This window comes from Hirundo rustica, chromosome 16 (genome assembly GCF_015227805.2).
Source record: "Hirundo rustica isolate bHirRus1 chromosome 16, bHirRus1.pri.v3, whole genome shotgun sequence".
NCBI classification, from domain to species: Eukaryota; Metazoa; Chordata; class Aves; order Passeriformes; family Hirundinidae; genus Hirundo; species Hirundo rustica.
In genome coordinates this window covers 14750508-14775784 of record NC_053465.1, presented here as the reverse complement: position 1 = coordinate 14775784, position 25277 = coordinate 14750508, and the positions used below count along the sequence as shown (strand labels likewise).

The following is a 25277-nucleotide window of genomic DNA, read 5'->3' as shown; positions in this document are numbered from 1 at the left end:
TGCACATGGCCTTTGTAAGCCCCGGCGGATTTTAACCCTTTCTTAGCAACACAGAACTTTTAAAGCACAATTCTTCCTCCAGAGAAAGAAGAAAGAAATAAACAGAAGGTACATGGAACAGACACTGCATGATGCCAGTTAGATGAGAAGTGAAAGAACTAATAATATTGGAATAGGATTGAAGAAGTGGACATTTTTAACTGGACTTTTCTTAGGTAAATTATGAAGAAATGAACTGTTCTTTGCAGCATCTTAGTATTATTTGGGTAGAATGATATTCTAATCAAAATTGAGGACTGATGTAATAGAGATTTATTTGGGAACTTTGAAACCCCCGCTCCTGGGTCAAAAAGGAGGTCTCAGCCTTTTGAGACAAAGATAATTTTAGATCAGAAGAAGTATTCATAAATAGTACCCCAGATACACAGAGAAGCTCTGCGAATATAACATCACAGTCTGTGAAAACTCCGGGCGGCAGCAGATGTGTAACAGAGAGAGAGCACTGGACTATTTTGTCTTGTAGCAAACGTCTCCATAAAAAGATCTTAGAAGGACTCTTCTCCTAGAGTAATGAGTAGTTATGTCTAAGTGGTGAAACTGACTGAAAATCCTAAGTTGTGTCTTTCTATGTTGATTAATAAGAAAGTTAATAGTTTGTAAGAAGAAAGAAGCGTGTTTTAAAGTATCATTCAGTTTTAGTTTAAATTTTTCTTGCTTCTCAACTTAATATATGTTAATAAAACTATTTTTGTTCATTTTTAAGCTTAAGCCTGCTTTGTTTATTTTTCTCTTAATCTCTCCCTCCCACAAAAATATTAACACTAAAACCCCTACATTAATTGATGTTTCCGCCCGGTTTTATTAAACTAAAACCATTACAGCTTTAGATGAAAACAACTACTACCTTGAACTGCCCCCCAAAAGTTATTATTTAGTTACATATTACTGGTGTATTACTCTCTCGCAAATGAGAGCAGAATAACTCACTTACAGTGGGTACCAGAGCATTCAATGAGAGAACAGGAACTTTGCAGGCTGCACCCTCTGTCCTTGACAAACACACTTTCTGCATGTCCTTCTTGTAGACACCATTCACAGCTGCCTACTGAGACGTCCTGCCTGTGTCACACTGCAATTCTGCCATGTTCTCTCCTGGTATTTGCCCTTTGCTTGTGTAGAAGTGTTGTGCTGAAAAGTAACAGACACTTCCAGACTCTGGCACACTTGCTTTCTTTCTGCTCTCTGCTTGCGCCAGCTATGACACACTACATCTGTGTAGTTTGAAAAGAGATTCAAGGGTTGGTTGTTACCTTGCAGGTGTCTAATTCCAGCTAAGGTCTGAACATTTATCTGATCTAGTGCAGGGAAGCAGTGATAGGAGAAGGCAGGTAGAAAACACGTGGCCAGCAGACAGCCTGACTTTTACAAACCTGCAGTCTTCAAAATCAGGGAGATGAACTCAAGAGAAGCTCATGATCCACAGGTTGTTTTGAAGAGCTGGATAAAATTCAATTTTCACTAAGGGACTGAAAACTTTATCAGTAGTTTTTCTGAATATATTCTTATTTTTATCTTTTGCCTTTATTGGTATAGTAGGTAAAAATAAATAGCAGCTGCAGCCCACCTGCTGCAAATAGGAGGTGGGTAGCAGAGGCAGCATGGTTCCCAGAGCTGGCTCTCAGCACCTGCAGGCACAGCCTGTGCCACACCTGCTGCTAGGACACAGTGCTGAGGCTGGGCAGACAGCTGCCATTGATCCACTCAGCGCAGCTGGGAACCACAGCTTCAAACACCAGCAGTGCCTGGAAGTCGAGAATAAGAGCAATGATGTAACAGAAGGCATGCAGCCTGCTGGGCTGACTTCAGGAGCTTGTGCTTGTGGAAAAGGAAAAAGTGACACAAGTTCTCAAACACTTGTATCTTGTAACAGTTTCCCTTAATTTTCCCAGCCTCCAACAACTGTAGATCAAATGAGACTTCCTTAAGTGGAGGTGTGGTCTTCAACTTCCTGAGGATGGGGCTGCAACCCCCAAACACTTGTGCCTTTGATACCTCCCCCCCCTGCCCCGCTCCCACCAGTGACCAGAGCAGCTGAACTGTATTAATGTCTGGAGTAAATAACCATGTAATTCCCCATCTTGTATCTGCTGATTCTGCATGAGATCTGGCCCTTGGTTTGGAAGCTGGGGAGCAACTGACCCCATTTCCATACCCTGCAAATGTGATACCCTAACAGCTCACGACCCTCACATGCCCCTTTCTGGGGTGATGTGCTTGGGACTATCCAGCCAGCCCTGGTACAGCAGCTGACTCTGACCATACTGCTGTCCTCCAGAACTGCCCCAGGGAGCTCCGTCCTTGCTGAGCCAAGGGGTCTGGCAGGATGTCAAACGCATGCGGGCACATGCTGTGGATGCATGAAGCAGCACAATGGGGTTGTTTTGTTCTCTGTTCCTGATGAACAAGGATTGGCTTTGCTTTCCTGAAAGCCACAAGCCCTGTGCTGACGTTGTCACACATCCCTTATAACATTAAAGTCTTATGCCTCCAGGTTATTGCCAGCCCTAACAACACGCTTTTATTTTCCCCTCTAGGAAGGTTTGACTCCATGTGTAGCACACTTTCTCTGCCCAAAGGCAGTTAAGTTTTGTCACTGCACCTTCCATCACTTTTTCCATACCACTTAAGAGTGTATTTAAGCAGCACAGGCCCCAGTACAGATCTCCAGAGTGGTCCTCGAGTGATCTTAACTGTGAAGACAAATGCTGGGGATTTTTAATCAGTATTTCATCCATCAGTGAACTTCTCCTCTGACTGCATGGCCTCCTATGTCACTTAAGAGATATAAGTCTTAAAACTCCTTTTGGTCCTGTCTCTTGGAAATCCAAGTAGGCTACATTAACTGAATCCTCCTTATATCACTACTGACTCTTTTGGAGAATTCCAACAGCTCTGCAGAGCAGGATTTCTTCCATTTAAAAACTTACGTTACCCTTTCCTAATATTCATCAGTGTAATTGATCACTATACACTGCTATAATTTTATCAGTCTGTCTGATATAGCTGGTCAGTGAATTCCTAGAACTCCTCTGAATTCTGATCTGTCTTATAAAACGTCTGACAGACGAACCATTGGGCACCATGGCAGCTTCAACAGAGGAGCATAACCTCTCACTTACCACCTCAACTATTTAATCTTTGAACTTATTTACAACTCCTAAGTTGATACTTACAGTTCTGGCAACCTGCGACAAATGCATAAATATTATTTTTGTACAGCCTCTGCAGCAGACACTGTGGGTTATGGCAGGGTCTGCGCTGACACCCCAGAAAGAGCATTCCAGCACAGTACTCTCTGTGAGTTGCTCTGTGCCAAGCCTACATGCAGAAAAACTTTTAGTTTTTCTGCTATGACTAGCCCTAACCTTTCCTTTCAGGTTCCATTTTGACAGATCTGAAACAGGACAGCTGGGTTTTTCCCCTTTGCAAATCATCTCTCAAAAAAATTCTCTCATCTTTGCAAAACCCCTCTGCCTGCTTTCTTCTGTTCATATATTTAATCTGCTAGAGTTTATAATCTCTTCCATTTTCTCTAGCTTTTTAAAAAATGCTTTGTTTACAATAGCCTCCCCTCCCTTCTGTTAGTCATGCTGGCTTTCTGATACCATTCCTGGTCTCTGCTGTGATGGATGGTGGGCATTTGCTCTCCGCTCAGTTTATGTTCTACAATCTTTGTTTCTGCGCAGGCTTTGTTCTGAACTTTGAGTGCAAAACTAATGAAGTTTTCAATGGTTTGCTCGTTAAGTTTTTTTCCTTTTCCCCAAGGACGTTGATCTGGAATACTTCATTGCAGAGCAGCTCTTGGAAGGCATGGAATACATTTCTCTGCCCTCAGAATCATGTCAATGATGGCTTCCCATGCTCTGAGGCTCCTTAACCTGCTGCTCCACAGAAGTTTGTGGCTAAAATGCAGTGTTGTTACTAGGTAAGGGATGCAACTTAGATTGGCTGACTTGATGATGGAAAGAGTCCTTCTTCTGTCCCTCTGCCCTGCCCCATGTCCAGTGAGCTGATGGTCTTATGGAAATCTTTAAGCAGGAGTGCAGGGTTGGGTTCACTGTCCTGTGAGTTTTGCTATAATCTCTATGGTGCCGGCTCCTTTGAATCTCTGCTCTTGATCAGAGCTCTGAACTTCAGAAGTGTATGAACCATAGTGGCTCAGATGCTGGAAGGTGATACAACACAACCCAACAGAAGCTTTAAAATATCTGAGATCAAACTCAAACAAAAGCTGTTGGAAGGCATTCCTTGCTAGGCATTTGCCAGCAGAATGTCAGACAAGGCTGGGACATTATTATATTTTCCCTTAACACTTCTGAATGCTTCTCAAACTAAAGAGGAAAACCCACACCCAACTATGACTGCCAAAGCCTAAATCTGCTGTGGGACTGATTATGGAAAGAAGTAGGCACACGGCCAAAGGTCCAAATGTAGGAACTGTTTCTGACTGCCACTCTGCCTTTGGCCAGAGAGGGAAATAATGACAGTGCCACTGACAGGCACCATCTGTTAAAGAATCTATTCAGTGCCAGTAGCTTCAGGTGCAGCTGCAGTGGAACTACAGGTTGAACTCTGGAGAGGCAGGAGCCCAAGCCCGCAGCAAGAGGCAATGAACTGAAGAGCCTTTGCAGAAAAGGGCCTGAGAACCTGAGGCCCAGAGAGGGGACCCAGACTCAGAAACACTGCAGCAGCTGAGGACACTCATATTTTCCCTGGGCTGTGGCAGGATAAAATCCCAGGGGCTCCTTCGTTTGGAGTCTCTCTTTGGAGGCACCAGCTCGAGCTCTTTACTTTGCTGCTTTGCTATTTAGTTGTTGCACCTTAGGGACCTGGACATCTGTGACTCTGGTATGGAAAACCTGGGGTAAGAGCAAGTACGAAACCTGCAGTGACTAAGTGGGATGTGAGCTGCCAGAGTCTTGATCCCAGTTCAGGTGGTGTGAAAGTGAGTGCCAGAGTAGCTCCAGGCTGGTTGGACAGGGAAGTTTCCTTAATACCACCAAAAATTTCCCATATTGAGAAAAAACATTCATAGTGAAGGAGTGAGGCATCCAACAGTAGCTCCAGACGTGCTAATGCCTTGAGCTCCAGAAACTCACAGGCAGCAGAGGTAGCAGTCCAAATTCCAGCCATGCTCCCACAGACCCAGGTCACAGTGTGATCCAGTACTTAAGTTTTAGAAGTTAAAACTAAAGGCTAAAGAAATCATTGGTTTCACAGTGGGAATGATTAATGACTAGAAATCATATTACCAGAGCTTTCATGACTAATTTATTAAGCTTCTTTTTTAGCATTACCAGATTACTTTTACTCCCAATGTGAAGCTGCTCAAAGTCCAAAATTAATTCCTTAGAAAAACTGGGAATTCATTTAATTTGGAGACTGGCAATAATGAACACTTCTGTGAAATCCCTTCAAAAAATTTTTTTAACATGAAAATTTGGGAGAACACAGAGCAGCGAGGTGTCTGTTGCTCGCACTCTGCTCAAGCCTGCTAAAGGTCTATACTAGCATACGGCTAGAAACATCCCCAAAAAGCCTTTCAACTTAAGGACATTCAGTTACTGGTTCACCTAAGGCAAAGAAAAGTCCCTCTGCTGCTTTGCTGTAAGGTGGAGGAGATGCAGATTACTCAGGGCAGGCTTTCCCCTTTTTCACTGACTGTGTGGCAACAGCTATTTATTTTACGTTGTCTTTGCCAGTCTTGGCAAAGGTGAAAAACAACCGCATCATGCTCCTGGGGCAGCCTAACCCAGCTACTAACTACGGAGAGATTAAAGCAGAGACTCCATTGTCTTACTCTCAGCAACAGCTGCCCTCAAATTTCTACACATTACTAAAACAATACCATAAACTATGACTGTAAGATTAAAAAAATAATAATCGTAACACTGTAAAACATCACCACCTGGTAACCCTTCCCATTATAATACCGCCAACCTTAAGGTAGCTGGCAGCTGAGTGCTTCCTGGATCCTTCTCAGTGAAAAATTATTTTGGAAATAGTAGAGTTGAAGGAAATGGCTGCATGGGAAGCAAATCAAAATCAGATTGAAAATAACATCTTGAAGTAAATTATTCATTTCCATACAGAGCAGAAACTTATTAATAGAAAACACAATATGATTACACAGGCAAGCAATGGTTTCTGGTACTCTGTATAACTGGATTAAATCTTAAATTCTGGGTGAGAATCAAGCAGCAGAAGAATGAGATATGCAATCTGCTTACACAAACTCAAAAGCAACAAGAGACAAAGTTCCAAGCACCTGTTCCAAAGACAGGTGACTGTGAAGGATGGACCCAGTGTCTCTGTCTCTCCCTTGCTAATGTGCAGTGTCAGCCGGCAAGAACTGGCAAGTCACTTCCAAACACAGATCCTGCCAGAGAACAGACACTGGCTCTGCAGTTAAAGGAACTCAAGTGAGCTACAACTTGAGCATGGATTACAGGCTGGGTTAGTGCTCCCAAAGCAGAAATCATGAACCCCTACAACCACAGAATGCTGAGACCAGTAAGCAATACATGACAGTATGTCTGAGATGTAGAGAGATGCACTTCTCCATCTCCTGTCCTGCCCGTGTGTTACAAGAAGCAGTTAAAACCACAACTTTTTTGCACTCCAGTCAAGTATCCAGTGTCATGAGCAAGACACTCAGCACAGATTGAGGAATACATGGTGCTTCTTACTCCTCTGAGAGTAGATCCCCTCTTCCCCACCTAAGGCAGGAAACTGGACCTGCCTAGATCTGTAATAGTTCAGTGTGAATTACACCATGGCAGCTGAGCTCTGTTCTGCCCAAGGCTGACAGGGGAGCACTCTGCACTGTTGTTTTGAGACAGCAGAGTGTGAGACTTCAGCCTTCCCCATAGGCTGCAAACAGAACAGAGAACCTCAGACTCTCTCCCTTCTCCATGGCAGTGGACTAAAGGTGCCACCACCTGCAGACACACAGCCTCTGTAAACCTGAGGCCCATGCAAGGGAGACCTGAATGCAGTGATCCACAGGTGAGCCTGAAATGGTTTGTGTGATTGCTAGACCCCAGATCACCTTAACTCCTCAAGGAACCTGGCAGGTAAGCCAAGGGCCATGTTTCTAGCCAAGAACAGTCCCCCTACTAATATCATGTTCTAAACTGCATTTCAGTACCTGGCTGAAGACAATGAACATCTTAAAAATCTCTTGAAGACGAGAATGCAGGGCTGTGTTCTGTCTCCAAACTTTCCACATCCTTAGGAACTAGAACTCCATTGAATGAAACCTGGTAGTACAGTTGCTCATTAATTGCTGTGAAATACCATTAATGGATGTTGCAAAATGGATGAAAACAGCACAACCTAAAGCATTTGCATTGCTCAAAACCTCACTCACAAGAACATAAAAAGTATGGGAACTTCAAGTATTACAAATACATAATCACCCTTTTGGCACACTGTTGTCCCAGACAGCAAAACTAATGTTTAGGTAAACCCCAGGGAAGGACTGTGCACATACGTTTAGAAATAAGAGTCATGTTTCAGCCCAAGTCCAGCTAGCTAAAACTTTCCAGAACTCAACACTGCAGTTTTACAAAAAAGAGAGCTTTTAGATAGAAACCAGATGAGAAGAATCACAGGAAAAGCTTGCCAAGAAACATAAATAATGAAAAAAAAATCTATTTTAATAATTTTTATCTTTACAGTGTTTTTTTCTGCTGTGATGTCAGAAGTCAAAACCAGTACTTTAGTGGTAATGCTAGTTTTAATATGATTAGGAGCATTAATCTAGCAGGTATTAAATGGACTTACTTTTTAGATCAAAACATCTTACGTGTTCTAATTAATTTCACTCTAGGACCTTAAACAAAATAACTCGTTGTACAAATCAGAGGAACAATGCTCCTCAATATTCCGGACAAAATGTTTCAATAGGGGTGAGAACAGTTCCCATTATTCACACACAGAAAGCAAACCCTTCCTTAAAAGTGCTAATGATCTATTTTATTTCAGCACAGTAAACAGAAGACATCTTAAAACATCTTGTATTCAATGTCACTGGGTAGTACTCACAGGCTGTCTTAAATAAAAAACGAACATAGTTTCAAAAAATGAGCACAGTTTCAATTCAACGTCTCCAACATCAGGATGTGCAGAAAATGGAATATGTCAAAAACCTCTCAGCAGCACATACCCTCTCTGACAGCAGAGGAAGTAAAAATAAAGCTAAGAGACTAGGCAAGGATAAGCAAACTTTTAAAAATACAGATTAAAAAAGCTTGAAACTACTTTTAAGTTTACATATTTGCAAAATAACTTCTCCAAAACTGAATCAGTACCAATAATGGGCTTATTGAAAAGTGACACTTTCAGTAAAAGTAAGTGGCAAAAAAATTCTTATCAAGGTCTGACATCAACTCTGCAAACATTGTGTTTTACTCTGGGCACAAGCAACTGAGTAACTCCACATTTTCCATTAATGCCAGCAAGACAGCACATTTTTATACCAGAAAATTTCTTTCCTCCAAGGGTTTATGCATGCCTTGTCCTTTCTGTTTCTGATGAACCCTTCATGTCCTGGACTTACTTATTCCCACCTCCTCCTCCTTGAAAGCTTTCAGTCAAATCCCAGACCACCTCCACACTCCAAGGCCCTTTCTTCTGCATAGTGTGTGCTGAAAGCCAAACACTTCTCTGCCTTGCTGTTGGTAGGAGGCAGCAGAGGGGAAGTGTCAGCTCAAATTATCATATCAGCTCATCAGAGCAAATACCAGCTTATTTCAGACTGAAACATAACACAGGTTTAGTTGGATAGTTTTACAAATATATCAGCATATTCCTTCATTTCTATTTAAAGCAAATAATCTGGAAAAGAAGAGAGATGTAGGCTGAGACAGAACATCTACTTCTGAAAGCTGCAGAGGGTCTGCAGAGTATAATAAAAGCACAGGCACAGCTCTATTAACAGTGCAGGTCACCACACCATCTGTCCACCAGCATTCCAGATCATTTATTCAACCATCTGCCCATGGACATTGGAAAAAGCCAAGCCTAGACCTCATTAGGGTTCATAGTGCTTTCAAGTTAAATGTCGGTCTCAGATTCAGGTTAATACTTTTTATTTCTGAGAATAACCTAAATTCATATTGATAAAGACTGCTAAGCCCCCATGCTAGCTCTCTACTTCATCTGCACTGCAGCTACCAGATTATGTGGGGTTGTTTAACTGACGCCCAGACAATCTGTTATGCATCAGGATTAGCTTTGGTTGCTTGCATATGAACAGTTTAAGAAAACCAGGACAGCTGTATCTGGAAGTCAGCTGTACCAGAAAAGCTAAAAGCTTCCTCACAAACATTCACCCCAGAGTAACAAATTTCAGAAGCAGGAAGAAGCAAAAACTTGTGCTGTTGATTTTGTCCAGATCTGATCCTGGCAAGCTACTCAAAAATAAAACCAAACATACAGGGAAATGAATAAAAATTCACAATGGCATCGCCTCTTGTCACCTAAGAAAGATCTTACAAACCTTAAATATACATGTTATGTTGAAAAGTAACACATGCCAAATATACAGAAAACAGTGTGGGGAACCTGTGTGCCTGGCCCTACACCTAGAGTCAGTGACAGTGCTAATGACACATTCCTGAGATGGAATTAAACTAAACACTTCTCTCATTCATAAGCATGGCCCGGCTTCAGAGAATATTTTGAAATGCCAGATTTCAGACAGAGGGAGGTCTAAAGGCACTACAGAACTAACACGGAGGGTGGCTGTTACTCCAGATGTATCCAAAGAGAAGCCAGGGCAGGGACATCAGTCAGTCCTGGAAGGAGCTGGGACCCTGAGGTTAGTTCAGGTGATTAGAGCATGGTGCTAATAACACCAGAGATGGTGAATTCAATATGGGCCATTCACTTAAGAGTTAGACTCCATGATCCTTGTGGGTCCCTTCCAACTCAGCATACTCTGTGAAATTCGGATGGACTTACAGCAAATGACCTTATGGCCAAGAGCACAGAATAACACAGAGAAATAAACCAGGACTTGTTCCAACATATCAATGTCTTTTACTGGGGAGCTCAAACTGGACCTGCACTGCCAACAGGGTTATCAACAGTGCCGACAGAGTCTCACTTTTCCCTCATCACCCCCTTCCCTCACTGCACAGCTCAGGATGTGGTCAGCTACAGCTTTAACTCAGTTTAAAACAGCTTTTTTTTAACTATTAGAAAAATGAAAAGCTCTGAAATGCAGGTCTTGCATCACTGATGCTATGATCTCATATTACACCACACTACACTGTATAAGACAATAAAATTCATCTCACAAATTCTTTCATTTTTGCCTTAAAACCCACGAGGTCCCTTGCAGATGTTGCTGCTATTGGAAGCTGACTGAGAACTTCACTGCACTGTAACTGGAAACCATCTTCCAGTCATCAGCCTTCATCTATCTACCTGTGGCCAGTTTATGCCTGTTCTTGTCAAACTGAGATCCTCCCCAAGTTTCTTCCTCCCTGTGAAACACAGGACAAATTAAAACACTGCCCCACCCTAAGTACTTTTAAATCTTTCTCTACATGAGAGGATCTTCCTTCCTCTGAAAGCTCCGGCAAACTTCTTCACTTCAAATTCCCCTGATACTGGTAAAGTCACACAAGTTTCACAGAGGTCTGGATGTAGTAGCCAGATTTAATCTTCGCTAGATTAAAAAGCAGCAGTAATTCTTAACACGACATGAGCTCAGTCTCTCATGTAAGCTCAGTTCCTGCTACTAGCAACCGAGGCAGAAAACCCAAGGATCCAACACACAATCCATTCTCTCTGGCAGATTTCAGAGACTTAAACCAGCCCTTGGGGTACTTTCCAGGTATGATGTGGGGGAATGTCAAGCCAGGTGTGCCCTGAAATCACACCTTATAGGGAGAGATGCTGGAGGAAGGTGAGGCTGGGACAATATTTACAGTCACAAGAGACACAGTGTTAACACCTTGCTAAAAGAAAAAAAAAAAGGTATTCCGCATGAATTATATGATTTCCTGGAAAGAACATCTTGCCTCCTGCCCAACTGTTGCCATGACTACCAGCTCACTGGTAATCTACAGCAAAGCACAAAACCAACAACGTCCTTCCTGGCCTAATACTCCCCAGAACACCACTCCCTGGCTGCAGACCACTCAGCTTTTCTCAAAGCTCAGCCCTGGAGAGGACAATCACAGCTCGGGGACATGCCAAGTGACAAGGCTGGTGGCTGCAGTGCCACGTTTCTATGGGGCTTGCCCAGCTTCGGATCTGGGGCTCTGTTTAAAGAAAAATGCAAAGAGGCTCTGCCTGTTGAGGAAAAGCGTAGAGCCAAAAGGCAGCAGCTCAGTGACAGGGCATCTTTCCCAACTTCTCACTCTGCTCCAGCTCCCAAGAGCATGCCACTCGCAGCCAGGCAAGTCGTGGGCACGTGGGCACGTCCAGAGCTTTGGTGAGTCAGTAGAGGGCTGGCAGCAGAAGCCAATATACAATATATTGATACCCTTCCCAATCCTGGCACATAGACCACAGCAGTAAGTGCCCCTGCTGTCTACACATACTCAAAGGCATTGCACTTATTTTTACCCATTACCCATCTGACATGGGAGCACACTTTACCTCTAAAGTTAATAGACACTTTACCTCTGAAGTTAACAGAGAAGATATAGATAGATGGAGACATGACAGTACAGCAAAGTGTTTTAAAACCCATTATTTAACTTTATTTCAAAAGAAAAAACATTGCTTAACACTACTGCTGCCTTCTATAAAGTTATAATGTGGTAAGATTAGTGATTTTTATACTTGTAGGCTTTGAAATACCAAAACTCACAATAAATTGAGCTAAAGCAGTACAGTGATGTATACCTGCCCAAATGGACACTATCAGTGCCTGATATTAAGAGAAGGAAAAAAATATGGACTACCTTCATAGGACTGTATTTACTGTATTCCTGCTGTGCATAGGCTTGCAAATAGTTTTCTGGAATGACCTATGTCAACAGACTTCTATTAAATTTATCACATGATGTTGCTAGCCTCTAGTGTGCCACAGCAGTGCGGTATGACCTGCCCTACGCTGAGCAGAGCACTAGAGACACAGCAGCCTCCAACTGCTAGCGAGAAACAACAGCCACTAGCTGCACACCCACACATTCAGTGAGAAGGCAGCAGGATAATCTGGTATGGGAAATGAGCCTGTGCTCCACAAAATGCCCCACAGAATCTCAGTGCTCTGCTCTGACTATAACAGCATGTCCTCTGTCTTGGATGCTGGTGGAGCAACCATTTCTATGAAAGGATTACTCCCATGGCAACCAGATCCATGGGGCTCACCTCTGTACCATCAATAAACTCCTGGAAAACAACAATGGCGGTGTCAAAACAGGTCTGGCAAAGCAGCATGCTGTATCTGGGGCAGCTCTCTCACTATCCTCTCCTCTCAAGACAAACAGGTAGAACATGCAAGCTCCTCCTTTTCCTGCCAGCAAACCAGACGGGACATGAAAGAGCTATAGTTCTTCAGCATACTGCATTTTTCCAAGAAACTGTTATTCAGGAGACCAGCCATCCTGCAAGATGTGTAGCCTTGGCAGAGCAGTCTGCACCTCAGAACTTTCATGCTGCTTGGCATGTAAGGGTGAAGGGCAATTTCTGTCACTAGATATATTCCAGTTCTTATTAATTAAACCTTAACAGGAGCTAAAAATAAAATACAGAGAATTTTTTTTCATCTCTCTCAGCATTACTGCTGAGCTATGGGGGAGTTACCAACTGATCCTTGTCTCCTGCACATGGTCTTACCTGACAGTCGAAGTCCTGGAAGTTGCGAGCTGCATTCTGTTAAAAAAAACAGGAAAAAAGAAAAAGAAATAAGGAGATCAGCACAACGCCCCAGAACACCTCCAACAACATCACAGAAGTTTCCCACAGAGACCTCTGTTTTAACACAGTTGAGACTGGTTGCAGTCAGGTAAGCAGTGAAATGCAAGACCTGTACAAGCAAAGTCCATGCAAGATCTGCCCACTCCTATACAACAAGGTTATAGTGCTGTAGGGAGGCTGCCAGCTAAGGCAGGTGAGTACCTGTGTGCACAGCTGAGAATCTTCAAGCAGGGACAGATACACATAGGAAGGACGCTGGCCACAGCTGGGCTGCATATGGGTCTGAGTTTTGTCTACTCTTGGTATCCGTTAACAATTTGGATGCAAAACTCCTAAAGGACTACTCCTGGGATCTCACGTACTGAGTGCAAGAAAAGAAGCAATGCAGTCAGCTCGTGTGCAGCCACTGCTGCAGGTACGGGATCGTTTCATGACACTGGGACCTGCAAGCTCCTGAAACCCAAGTACATGGGAACTGCATGCAGTTGCTCACCACTGACTCATCCCAGAGGGAGACCCCATGCATGCAGGTGAACACAGTCAGTACTGTGCACCCACACACACTTCCCTGGCATCCTGCAGGTTGGAAGGTTTGCAGGAACCTGTCTGTGTGCCCATGTACTTTGTGAAACACTGTCTCTAACCACATGGTAGGTTACATCACTGAGAGCTGTCAGCAAAAGGCTGAGCAAACTACTTAAGATGGCATTCCAGCTTATGTGTTTTAGGCATAGCATCGGTCATGGTTTGATACTGGCCAAATGCCAGGCACCCATGAAAGCTGTTCATTCACCCTCTCTCGCTCTCACTGGCCAGAGGAGAGGGAAAAAAAACCTAATGAAGGGCTCATGAGTTGAGACGAGGACTGGGAGAAAACACCCAAAGGGCAAAACAGATTCAAATTTAAAGGTGTAAAGTAAATTTATTATTAACAGTCAGAGGAGGATAATGAGAAGTAAAAGAAGCCTTTAAAACACCTTGTTTTTCCCCCTTCCCACTGACAGCACTAGGAGACAGGACATGGAGGTTTTGGTCATCATTCAAGATCTTCTCTTTGCTCAGAGAGGAGTCTTCTCTCTGCTATGCCATGGGGCCCCTCCCACAGGAGACAGTTCTCCATGAACTTCACCGGCATGGCTCTAATCTCACGAGCAGCAGTCCTGCCAAAACTGCTGCAACATACATCACTCAAAGAGGCAAACAGTCTTCCCAATACTGCTGCAGTGTGGGTCACTCATCCATGAGGTGCAGTCCTCTAAGGATAGGTTGCTCTAGTTTAGGAGCAAAGGCCCTCTCTCTGTCTCTGGAAGCAGGGGCTCTCTCCATTTGGGTCTCCCACTGGATTACAGCTTTCTTTGGTATCCATCCGGTGCAGTGTGAGCACTTCTCCCATGGGCTGTGGGTGGATCTCTGCATCCTCCATGGACCTCACGGGTTGCAGGGGCACAGCCTGCTTCACCATGGTGCTCACCACGGCCTGCAGAGGAATCTTGGCTTTGACACTTGGAGCACTTCCTCCCCCTCTTTTTCCACTGACCTTGGTGTCACCTTGTTCTCTCTCACATGTTCTCACCTCCTCCTCTTCTCTTGAAATATGATTTTAAAGAGTTAATATTTTAGCTAAGGGTTACAAGCAATTTATATTCATCAAGATGTAAGTTAGATTAGTAAATGGTAGGTTAAGGATTATTAGATGCCCAAGCTAGAGCTGTTTTATTATCTGTTGTTTATAGAAAAAGTGGAGTAAGTGAACCGTCATAAGAACAGATTAAAACCACTAAGAACAACGGCCAGCACCTGGACTTCGTATCAATCAATCACGAAGCAGGGGACCTTGGATCATGCCAGAGGGTGACAGAGACCTGATGAAGACTCTCCTGACTTCATCCTTTGAGACCACTGACCCAATTCGAGACCACCGACCCAATTCAAAAGAAGAACTGCGCGCACATGAAGGACTGATAGCCTCATTTTAACACAGAGTGGGGATGGGAGGTGCTAGGGTTATGCATATGCATTGTATGTAAGAGCTTGGAAAATAAATAGAGAGCAAAGAGCCTTGTTCGGGGCAGCCACACCTTTCAGAGGTGACTCCCACGCTGCCCGCCGGTGAAAAAACATACCACTTTCTAACTTTAATTAGTTACAGGGTCTTTGTCTGTGATTAGATAGGTTTTCAACAACTCACTGACTAGAAAAAAATTTCTGCCTGTAGATACCATTGTCAACAAGATCTGCTAATTCAAAGATTCTTGCAGGATCCCGCAGTGCTGAGAAATTGATCCCATCTAGGTTCCACACTGGGAAATCACTCATCATGCTTTCACTGCCAGCCATGTGGCCCTCCACCACCAAGCAGGCAGTGGCAGCTGCCGTGGCGCTATTTAACACCTCTCTTGATGCAGGGTGCTGGGAAGGAGAAGCTGCTGCCACTGCCCCTGCCCTTCTTCCTGTGGCATGGCTGGCTAGGGGCGGCCAGCCAGGCAAGGCTCGCCACGCTCTGCACCAGGACAGCAGCAGCTGTGGTGCCTCACCACCCCTTGATAAAATTGCGTGCACACTGTTTTGATTTTCTTCTTGAGTTATCACAGAGGCATTACCACCCTCTCTAACTGGCCCAGCAGCATGTCCATCTTCAGTGCCCTCAGAGATTGGCTCTGTCAGACATGGTGGAAGCTTCCAGCAGCTTCTCACAGAAGCTACCCCCATGGCCCTTCCTTGCTACCAAAAACCAGGCTGTGCCAAATCAACACAGCAGCTTAGTACTAAAATTACTAGGAGAAAACTAGGATCACATATGGACAACAGAAACGCTCCAAACATTTCTTCTGGCTGAGCACCCTCATTCCTCTCCGTGTGTTTTCCTCCCTGCAGAGCCTTGCCTTGTTAGTAAGAACAAGGGTTACTACCTACATTCTGCACTTTGAGACATCTGAGATATCTGCAAATCTATTTTAAGAATCCATTCCTCTCTTTCCTCCCCTGTGTTAAGTATTGAAATGTGACAATGTTTTGAGCAGGCCATAACAAAACCCACTAAATCCTCAGGATTGGGAAAAAGAAAACTAAAAAAGCAGTCTCCTCTTATTTCAGTTTGTGACCCTGAAATTACTTGAGATTTTTGACACCAACACCAGCTTGTGAACCAGGTGAATTCAGTCACCCATTTCTTTATGGAGAAATGAGAAACTTCTGTATGCAGCACTGGATTTGGAAGGTACATGCTAAGTAAAAAAGCTGATCTGAATTTGTACTTAGAAAAGTCTGAGATCCTCCAAGTGAGTGGGGAGGAAATGACACAAAGAAAGGAATGAGGCTCTGAACTGGGCTGCTTGTTGTCAAGGCGTACCATTGAGGCAAAAGAAGCTCACATGCTGATATGCCCTGACTCCCACATACTTGATTTTAACACACTGGAAATCTGACTTTAAACCATTAATTCATTGTCTTAACTTGAAAAACTTTAAGGCAAGATTTTCAGGCCTCTGAATATGCCATGGCTGTACTCAAAGCACAGAGCTGGCTGGGCTGACCCAACCCAGCCTATGGGCTGCCCATTTAATTTCTTGAATCTGGCTCTGGCATGTCAGTAACTTTTCACTGAGCCTGAATCAACAGGAATCAAAGGTGCCAGAACAGTAAAGTATCACTGGGCTAGTTTTTCTGATCAGGCAATGCTCTCTTTTTCTCTCTCTTTCAATTAAATGGGAACATTTGAAGTTCTTTTGCTTCCCCAGTAAAAAGTCACTGCATTTTAGTGAGCCTGAATGAGGTGAACAAACATAATGTATTTTACTTCACTGCACTAGATATCAAGCTTAAGCCACACACAAACAAAATAGTGTTTATAGTCTTTAAAAGTCAAGCTTGTAACTTTTTGCTGATTTGAGGCAGAACAAAGCCAGGACTCGGTGGTCCACAGTGGCATTACCTACAGTTCAGACAAGTGAACAAGATACAACCCATTTCCACTTCCACTGGTAATTCCACTGGTTTCAGAGTTTGAGACACCAGAGCTCCTCTCTGTGTACAGTACCCTTTGTGTCTGAGGAGTTCATGAGCATTCACCCAATAGTGCCTTAAGAGTGTTACTGTACTATTTCTGGCCATTAATCTGTCCTGGCTAAAACGCCTTTATCTAATGTGGATTGGTCAGTAAAAACCTTAGTGAACTGCCAGCTCAATAGATTTTGGACTCCGGTATCTCGCACAGAATGGCAGTTTATTGCACCACACCCTAAACTCCCTAAACTGTATCTAAAAAGGACACATTATCTCAAGCATGAAAACCTTACTAAGGGCCAGAGCTTGGAGGTGGCTGCTCCCTGAGGCCCTCATTTTGTTAAAATGAAGTGTGAAAAGGAGAGCCACAGCATACTTCTCTTCCCATGCAATACTGAGGATGGTTCTGGAATGGAACTACCCTTCATATTTCTCCCTACTGAAATACTATATATTTCCTGTAACTTCAACAAGTCAAGCAAGCCCATAGATGGGGCTGACCAGGAAATATTTGACAGAAAGACTGGAAACTTATAAAGTGAAAACCACTTTGATTTGGCATGCTTCAGTGCCTCCTACTTAGATCAGCTAACTGAAGCAAGGGCAATCTATCCAACTGAATTCAAACACAGAAAATCCCAGGAGAATCATGAGCGAGATCCGGGCCACTGCATTTAGGAAGCTTGTCTTTTGTAAATGTTTCTCTTGTTTTCAAATTACAAACTGCCCTGAAAGCCTGTATTCTGTATTTTTATTTTATCTACACTGATTTCATACTTTCAAGGCCCATCCTTACAGGAAACATTTTTTAAAAAATGGTGGAAGTCCAGTAGTCAGCATTAGTCTGGCAGAACCAGCAGCATGACTGCAGATTTCAGCTGAGGTTTTAGACTTCACAAATATTAAACAGAACACTAAAGAAATTAGCAAAAAACTCATCAACACAGACTAAAACACAGCAGAATTTCAGAGATTTTACCCATTTTGATGGGGATAACAAGGCACTGCAGTCTTCTGCAAGCACACAGTGAGTGGACAAAGCACCAAGATAGCCCTTTGGCAGCACAAGCCAGTTCTTGATCATCAGCCATCAAACAGCAAAGCCTTAGGATTTCCTTCCCACGCCATTAGACTTGTCTGTGAGCTAAGGAAAGTGACCAAACCACATTGCTCATAATCACAGTTTGCAGATGCAAGATGCTAGATCTTGCTGGGATGCCTGTAATGAATTTAGGCACTCTCTACAACAGTTTGTGGCAGAACCTAGTGAGGCTCTTCTTCCAGTGAGTCCAGATGGCTCTTCTCCAGGCCACAGAAGACAGACTGAAAGACTTAAACAGCTACTGTGATAAAATGATTTTCAAAAGTCTTGCATAAATCTGGACTGTGTTACCTGGGCTCTGCAGACATTAAAAGGAAATTACTCTCTCCATTACAAAATCCAGGGAGACAGGGCTGTTTTAGGGGTCAAAACACTTTTTAAGACAGAATGTTTTAAACAAAATGTAAAAACCAAACCAAACAACAAAATAACATGATAACAACAACCCAAACCCAACTGTGATATATGTCCTAAAGTTAATTTGTGTTAAGCAATATGATATGTAATTGATTCACTGTAAAATGGAATAATATACCATGTAAAATTGATCTACTTTAAGTTTGGTTTAAGATCAGTAAACCTAAAGGTGTGTATAGGGTTAACTGAGACTAAAACTGCATGGAGGGACACGAGGAATTCCTGCCAGGAACCACTTTGGAAGGCACAAAAGGACAGAAAAGGGAGATGGGTGCCCTGACCACCGATATCTTATCTGTTCCGGCCCGATGTTAACATTTCCAAACCTTCTCCGGACACAGCAATCAGGACATTGTTCTGCTTTGAGAATCCATTCAACGGACCCCGGACATGAACATCAATATCTAATAAAGCTACCTCGAAGCAAGAGTCTTACGGTCTCGGCCTGCTCACAGCGGAAGACTGTATAAAAACCAAAGTATAAAAAATTTTATACAAATTGGACCCAATTTGTGAACAGAGGGGGTGACAGGCTGATAGAGTCGGTTACTGTGTTCACCCAGTGCCAAAATCCCGGGATTCGACGCTGTCCCTTCTAATTGTGGCTACCGGAGACTGTGTTTAAGTCTCAAAATAAAATTCTAGATTTTGATTTACTGAATTTGGCTTGGCGATTTATTACACAACTAAACAAAAAACAGGATACAATCCAGCATTTCCCTAAAAAGGAGAAACTTATTAGAGATTCTACAGCTTCACCAGGTTAGGAACGGGACCACCTTTCCAACTGCTGCCCAGCCTTTGCAAAACCTCAGTACAGGCACGACGTACTGTTTGGCCAGGACTCCAAAATTAGCTTAATTGTGGTGGTCTGTCTTTCCCTGAGACTTTGGAAGAGAGGGTGGTCGTAGATTACCAGAGTGGGGAAGAATTTACTGTGTTTCAGTACTTAAGGTACTTCAATCTGTAGACAGACCCTGGCAGCTAGGGCTCCTTGCCAGAAACAAAGTCATCCTGAGTACACCTGTGAGGATAAAGCAGCAGCCAGCATTACCTTGTCATTCAGGAGTGGTTTGATCTCTGTCAGCTGAACATCCTGCAGTTCATCCATTGTGCTGGAAGTAGAGCCAATTAATCCTCAAAGCAGTAAACAGGGACTCTGAAACAAAGACATATTGTTGGAAACAGCATTACAAGATGTGCTAATCAAAGGACACTTAAAATTTTTTCATTAGACATGTCTGTGCTTCAAAGTAAGCCTTCGAGAAACTGGTTCTTAATGCAACACAAAGCAGCTGTAAGTGCAGAAGGCAAAAAAAGTGCTGTTCTCACTGTGTCAGCCCCATTAATTCTTGCCCTGCCCACTGAAAGCCGCCCCTGAAAGCTCAGGCCTTTCAAGTGAGAAACTGCATCTACTTTCATGCATTGCTGGTATTTCAGCCATAGCATGGCTGGAAAAGAACTGGAAATTACATGATAAGCAGAGTGAAAAACTGCTTAGTATGGGGTAATACTGACTTCCCCTGCCATGCCCTACGCACCCATACCCCAGTGTTCTGCCACTGAAGGCAAGGCTGTGCTGTATCCTTGAGACATACAGCCAAAACCACATTCACACACAGAAGACGGAGGTGTGGAGATCCACACTCCTTGCTGGCAGAACATAAGAGAGTCCAGAACTCAAGGCAGCCCTTGCTTTACAAGGTAAGATATAAAAATGGCCCTGGTCCATAGATAGTGCTGGTCCAGTGGAACATGTGCAGACAACATTGTTAGCTTGGCAGCCCAAACCATCATTCTATTAGATGGTGTAGAGTCAGCAAAGGAAAGGAAAATTGTAATCAACAGTATAAGAAGCTGCATATGTCTGTGGGAAACTGCTGCTGCCACAGAGCCAGAGGAGAAACCTTTGAGTATAAATACAGCTATGAAGATGAAGGACCAAGAGATTACAAGGCATTTAATTTTTACTCTAGACACTCCAGCTGTGTTTCTGGACAGAAGAATTTCTAGTGCAAGCACCTGCAGCAATATGAAAAGCGCTCTGACAAGAGATGATCACACCTGATGGTGCAGACTACCTGGTTGTTCAGGAAAATTGTACCTATTACTGCAAATGAGATAAATGAAGTCATCAACCTCATTTCATGGAACAGAAGTAAGCATGTGGTGGACTTCCTGGGCATCAGCTGAGCCTGCTAGGAAAATACTTTTGAATATGGTCACAAATCAAATTCTTTGTCTAAGATATTACAGGCTACTAACCACAAAAGAAAAAGAGTAGGAAAAGAACAATTGTTTTCACCATTCACCTTAATTCAACACAAACATGCACTGGGGAGGAGGGGTCCCCCTCACCCCAAATGCTGTGCAAAGCTGCATCCTTTGTGCCAGGACTAACACTGGTGTGGCTGAAGCCAGTCTGTTAAGAAACAAATGAAAACAAAATGCCCTTCCCTCTGAAAATCAGCCATAGGAACATGTCTCTTTTAGCTCCTTTGCTTTGGGAAACTCAATTATTTTTCTTTTTCAGACTTATTTTTGCTGTAAAACATACCAGTTGTGAGAGTTTCAAGAACTTAGTTAATCTACCAGCAACAACCCCCTTACTCCACAATCAATTTTTTATTCAGAAGAGGAGTAAGAGCCATTATGTAGTGCACTGTAAGCCCCAGAGGAAAGCTCGTTACTGTCATATTGCTAAGATATTATGGAAAAAAAAAAATCTACTAAGGAATTACAACTTCCATATACACTGGGACTAATCAAGGGACTAATCAACATCTACCAGGTTCTGTCCAAAACAGCATCAAACAAGGTTACAGACATAAAAGGAATTTCAAACAAGCATCACAAAGCTTATCTGCAGGTAAGGTGCAGACAGGTGACACATCATTAGAATGATCACCTCTCTCATGCTCCTTTGAAAAGACACCCACTGGTGGCAGGCAAGGACATGCTTATTCTTGGGGTCACCCAAGAGACAAAGAAGTTGTCCACTCTGCCCAAAGTAATTGAAAAACTGCAAACACCAGCCACCTTTCTCTGTGCGTTTTTATACACGTGGGAGTTTTCCTGAGTCTTGGGTTCACACCTTGCATTTTTGCTGAAACCGGAGTCTACAGAGGAGGGCACCAATATAATAACCCCTCTCTAGTGAGCTATGGCTGACCAAAGAACACCTCAGAGCACCAATTACACTGCATTAGATTGTTCAAAGAAACTTTTGCTATAGCCCTGCAGATACTTTTTTCTCGTTTCCCCTGAGCTATACAAAGTCCCAGAGAGGCCTAAGATGTATCCTACACAAACCTGCCCAGGTATACCGTTTGCTGTCAATCCAAGCATGTCCATGAAGTGTGCCAAGTCTAGGGAAGGGGAGACACACATTTTGTACCCATGCACTACACTGTTAATCATTTATTATATGAGAAGAATAAAAACCTAGTACGGATTCAAAGCGAGGATTATCAAATGCATTTATCTCATCAGCTTTGTTTTAATAGTTGGTCTCTAGATGCAAGTGCAGTGTACACAATAAACAATATTGAAGCAACTCTGAAATTAATCTGATGTTTATCCTCCTGGTCCACTACTGCTCTAATGCAGTCTCAAGGGAAGGGGGGTCGTTCCTAGAGCAAGGTGCTGTTAGTCATAAAGCGCACTATGTGCTGCTCCTTCCTTAAAGCAAGCTGGGCAGAAACAAAAAACGGCTGCTGACTTGGGTGCTGAGAATTATATGAAACTGCCTTGAGACAGAAGAGACAACCTTCCTTAATGCCAGCTGGGTTCAAATAGCTGTGAAAACCTCCGTCGGGAAGTTCACAGAAGAGTAAGAGACTGCTGACTGCAGCACAGTCAGCCTGGAATGCTCCTCAGCTCATAGCACATTCTCATCCAGAAGTAAGACCTACGAAGGATCCCTCCAGTGGGAACAAAATACTGAGGTGAGCCAGGAAATCACGGAGAACTGCTCAACTGAGAGCAAAATCACACAGAAAGATTAAACCTGCAGAGCCTCAGATGATGGATTTTTTTCTAAACATTTTGATTCTATATCTATTCATCTAGCTTGTAAAGTTTTTTGAAGGCTTTTTGAAGGGGGTCCCCATCACTGCTTGCAAGCAGCTTTTTTAGCTTGCTCAACCAGCTCTTCCCAATCCGATAACTAGTGAGCTCTCTCAAAAATGGCTGACACAGCCTCAGGACTTCATTTTAATCTGGTCAGAGGATATTCCATTGGCAGATGCATGTACTTTTCTCTTCCCAAGGTCTTTGCAAGCTCAATGTGATTGCCCTAGATTAAATCTGGGTAATTTGTCATTATGGCATAAAATACACTAGCTCTACATGACTATTTGCCACAGCTTCACTTGAGCACCCTGCTATGCTAACAGCAACATGTTTTGGTTTGAAACATGGCAAATGGGCACATTTGAGCAAAAAAAGCCAGAAAAAATTCTCAAAAGAGGATGCTTTATAGTAGAAAGACCTTTGTAGAGCACATCTCCAAGTGCAGAGGCAAAGAAGTGTGGGGTGTTGGTGAGCTGGGTTATCCTCTGTTCAACCACGCTAAAGACTCCTCATAAAAGCTATGCAGACTTACCTGCCCAGGAAACAACTTTCTCCCACCATTCCTCCCGTTATTTAAAGATACAAACATGTCATTTCATAAGCTGAAGGCAAGCTTAAAATACCACAACAAAGCAGCATAAATATTCATAACACTGAAAAGATTTTTGTAGAAGACAGGCTACAGGCATAGCAAAAGGTTTGCCTGAAACAGTCCATGTATAAATCATACATTTTTTTCTATAAATGGCCCAGTACCACCTGCTTTGCAAGTATTCCTCTTGCCTCTATTTATATATTACTATAAATACACTCAAATCCCCCAGCTGAAACTATCTATCCCTTTCCAAAGGTCTCCTAAAGGCTGAAGTAGATTCTGTGCTCTTTGAAAACCAGTAAGACAAGAATATAGGAAAGATGTGGTGAATCATTAAGCACAGAGACTAGAATCAGGGTAGAAAGCAGAAGGCTACAAAAAAACGAGGCAGGTGAGACCCAGAAAGAAATAATTTACCCATAAATAATATCTTAAATACATGTTTGCATGTTTACTCTAAGACAAGGCTGCTCTCAATTTGCATCATTTCAATATATAAAGAAAGAAACTGGAGTAAAGTTCAGTAGTCAAGAGCATGAGTACCACAGACTACTGTTACCCACCAAATATGAACTGCAGTATCTGTAGGTTCTCATGCTCCGTTTTCTGGTCATTGAAGCTCTGGCACAACTGCTTCCTGCAGGGTTAGGAACTGCAAGAGCTGCATCTTGAATTCAAATCTGTTTTCTTAGGGAGGTACAGTCTCTCCACACTATTTAGGAACTCAGTACAACAAAACCTTGCATTCAGAGGCTAAAAATTCTTGGTTTTTCACCTCAGTTTGACTATAGCTTATAATTTGTTACCTTCATAGCCACTTACACACTAGCTCTCTATGTTAACTACACTGAGGCAGAACTACACTCATGAGTTGTCAAGCTAGGCTACAAAACATGGCATTAAATGTTCCTAAACATATGCTCCCTCATTTGGCAGACAACATAGGCAAGCTGAAGAAGCTCCTCTCTAGGGACTCATAGCCATGACAATCCAGGTAAGGTTCTTGAGAACCACTCTCAGACAAGCCTGCTACATCTTATAAGATGGAAAGCAGAAGTGCTGTTCCCAGGTATGCAAAGGAAGATGGGAACAAACCCACTATTTGCAAGCCATGCCAGACCCATGGTCTGCAGGTTTGCTGCTCAGGCGCTATGTACCTCTCCACTGCAACTTCTCCCTTTCTTTATAAGGAAGATGGGAAAAACAGCTGCCTGACAGAGTGCGTTAGTTTAGCACAGAGAGTAAAAGCCAATTAGTGAATGGCTTTCACGACAGATGGCCAGGGTAGCCACTTAAATATAGGGATACACCTCTGGGTCACACAAGCATAAAATCAGCCCAAGAAGGCCAGGGAGCTCTTCTTCTTCCTGGCCAGCCACTATGAAACATCATGTACGGCAGAGGGGCCCGGCTCAGGCCCCGCTGCCCTCCAGGTGTCGGGGCCGGGCCCCGCCGAGCTCCGGGAGCTGCTGCCTGAGCCCCTGTCCCCGGCTGCTGGCGGGGGAAGGGGACGCTGCAGCCCGGCAGTGCTGGCCACGTGCCTGGGGCCTCGGCAGAGGGGACCAAGCCATGGCCAGGCCTAGTAGCAGCTAACAGCAGGGAAAGAAAGCCTGCAGCTCCATAGCAACTCTGAGCTGAGCCACCCTAAATGAGACTGAGGGGTGGAAGGGAAAACATCCACCGGCCTCCCCCGTCATCACGGCTCTGCGTCTCTGCCACCCTGCAACCAGAGCTGCATCTCAGCAGACATCATGTGACCGCCGCGGGCCTGAGCAAATTTAGCTCTTTCCTGACATAGATGAAGCTTTTAAAGTTCTAACCCTTCTCAGAGAAAAAGAGAAAAGGCCAAATTAGAGATATGTAAAGAGACAATATGAAGATATCTAAGTCAGTGAAGGAAGAGTGACCCCTGAGGTGGAAGAGATGACAAGTCACCTTAGCTCTTAGGCTGAAATATCCTACAAGTTGTGGTAACAAAATGTAAAATGAATATGCCAAAGTATTCCTTTAAACTGTGAACAATATGAATTGGAGAGATTATTTGTGGATTTCTTTTTAGCAAAGGTATCTGTGATTTACTGAGTGACTATTAAACTAAAGTTCTAGTTTAGTGATCTTACAAGATGTTTGAACAGAGAAAGA

At 43.4% G+C, this 25277-nt stretch overlaps 1 protein-coding gene across 1 annotated transcript in view; it reads right to left on the bottom strand.

Moving 5' to 3' along the window:
• NDRG3 (NDRG family member 3) overlaps positions 1–25277 on the bottom strand; it is a 73337-nt gene that overhangs the window by 19575 nt on the left and 28485 nt on the right. Inside the window, 2 exon segments of the mRNA XM_040079753.1 lie at positions 12865–12900; positions 19521–19625. Of these exon segments, the coding sequence (XP_039935687.1) occupies positions 12865–12900; positions 19521–19577 (93 nt within the window). The 5' untranslated portion in view covers positions 19578–19625.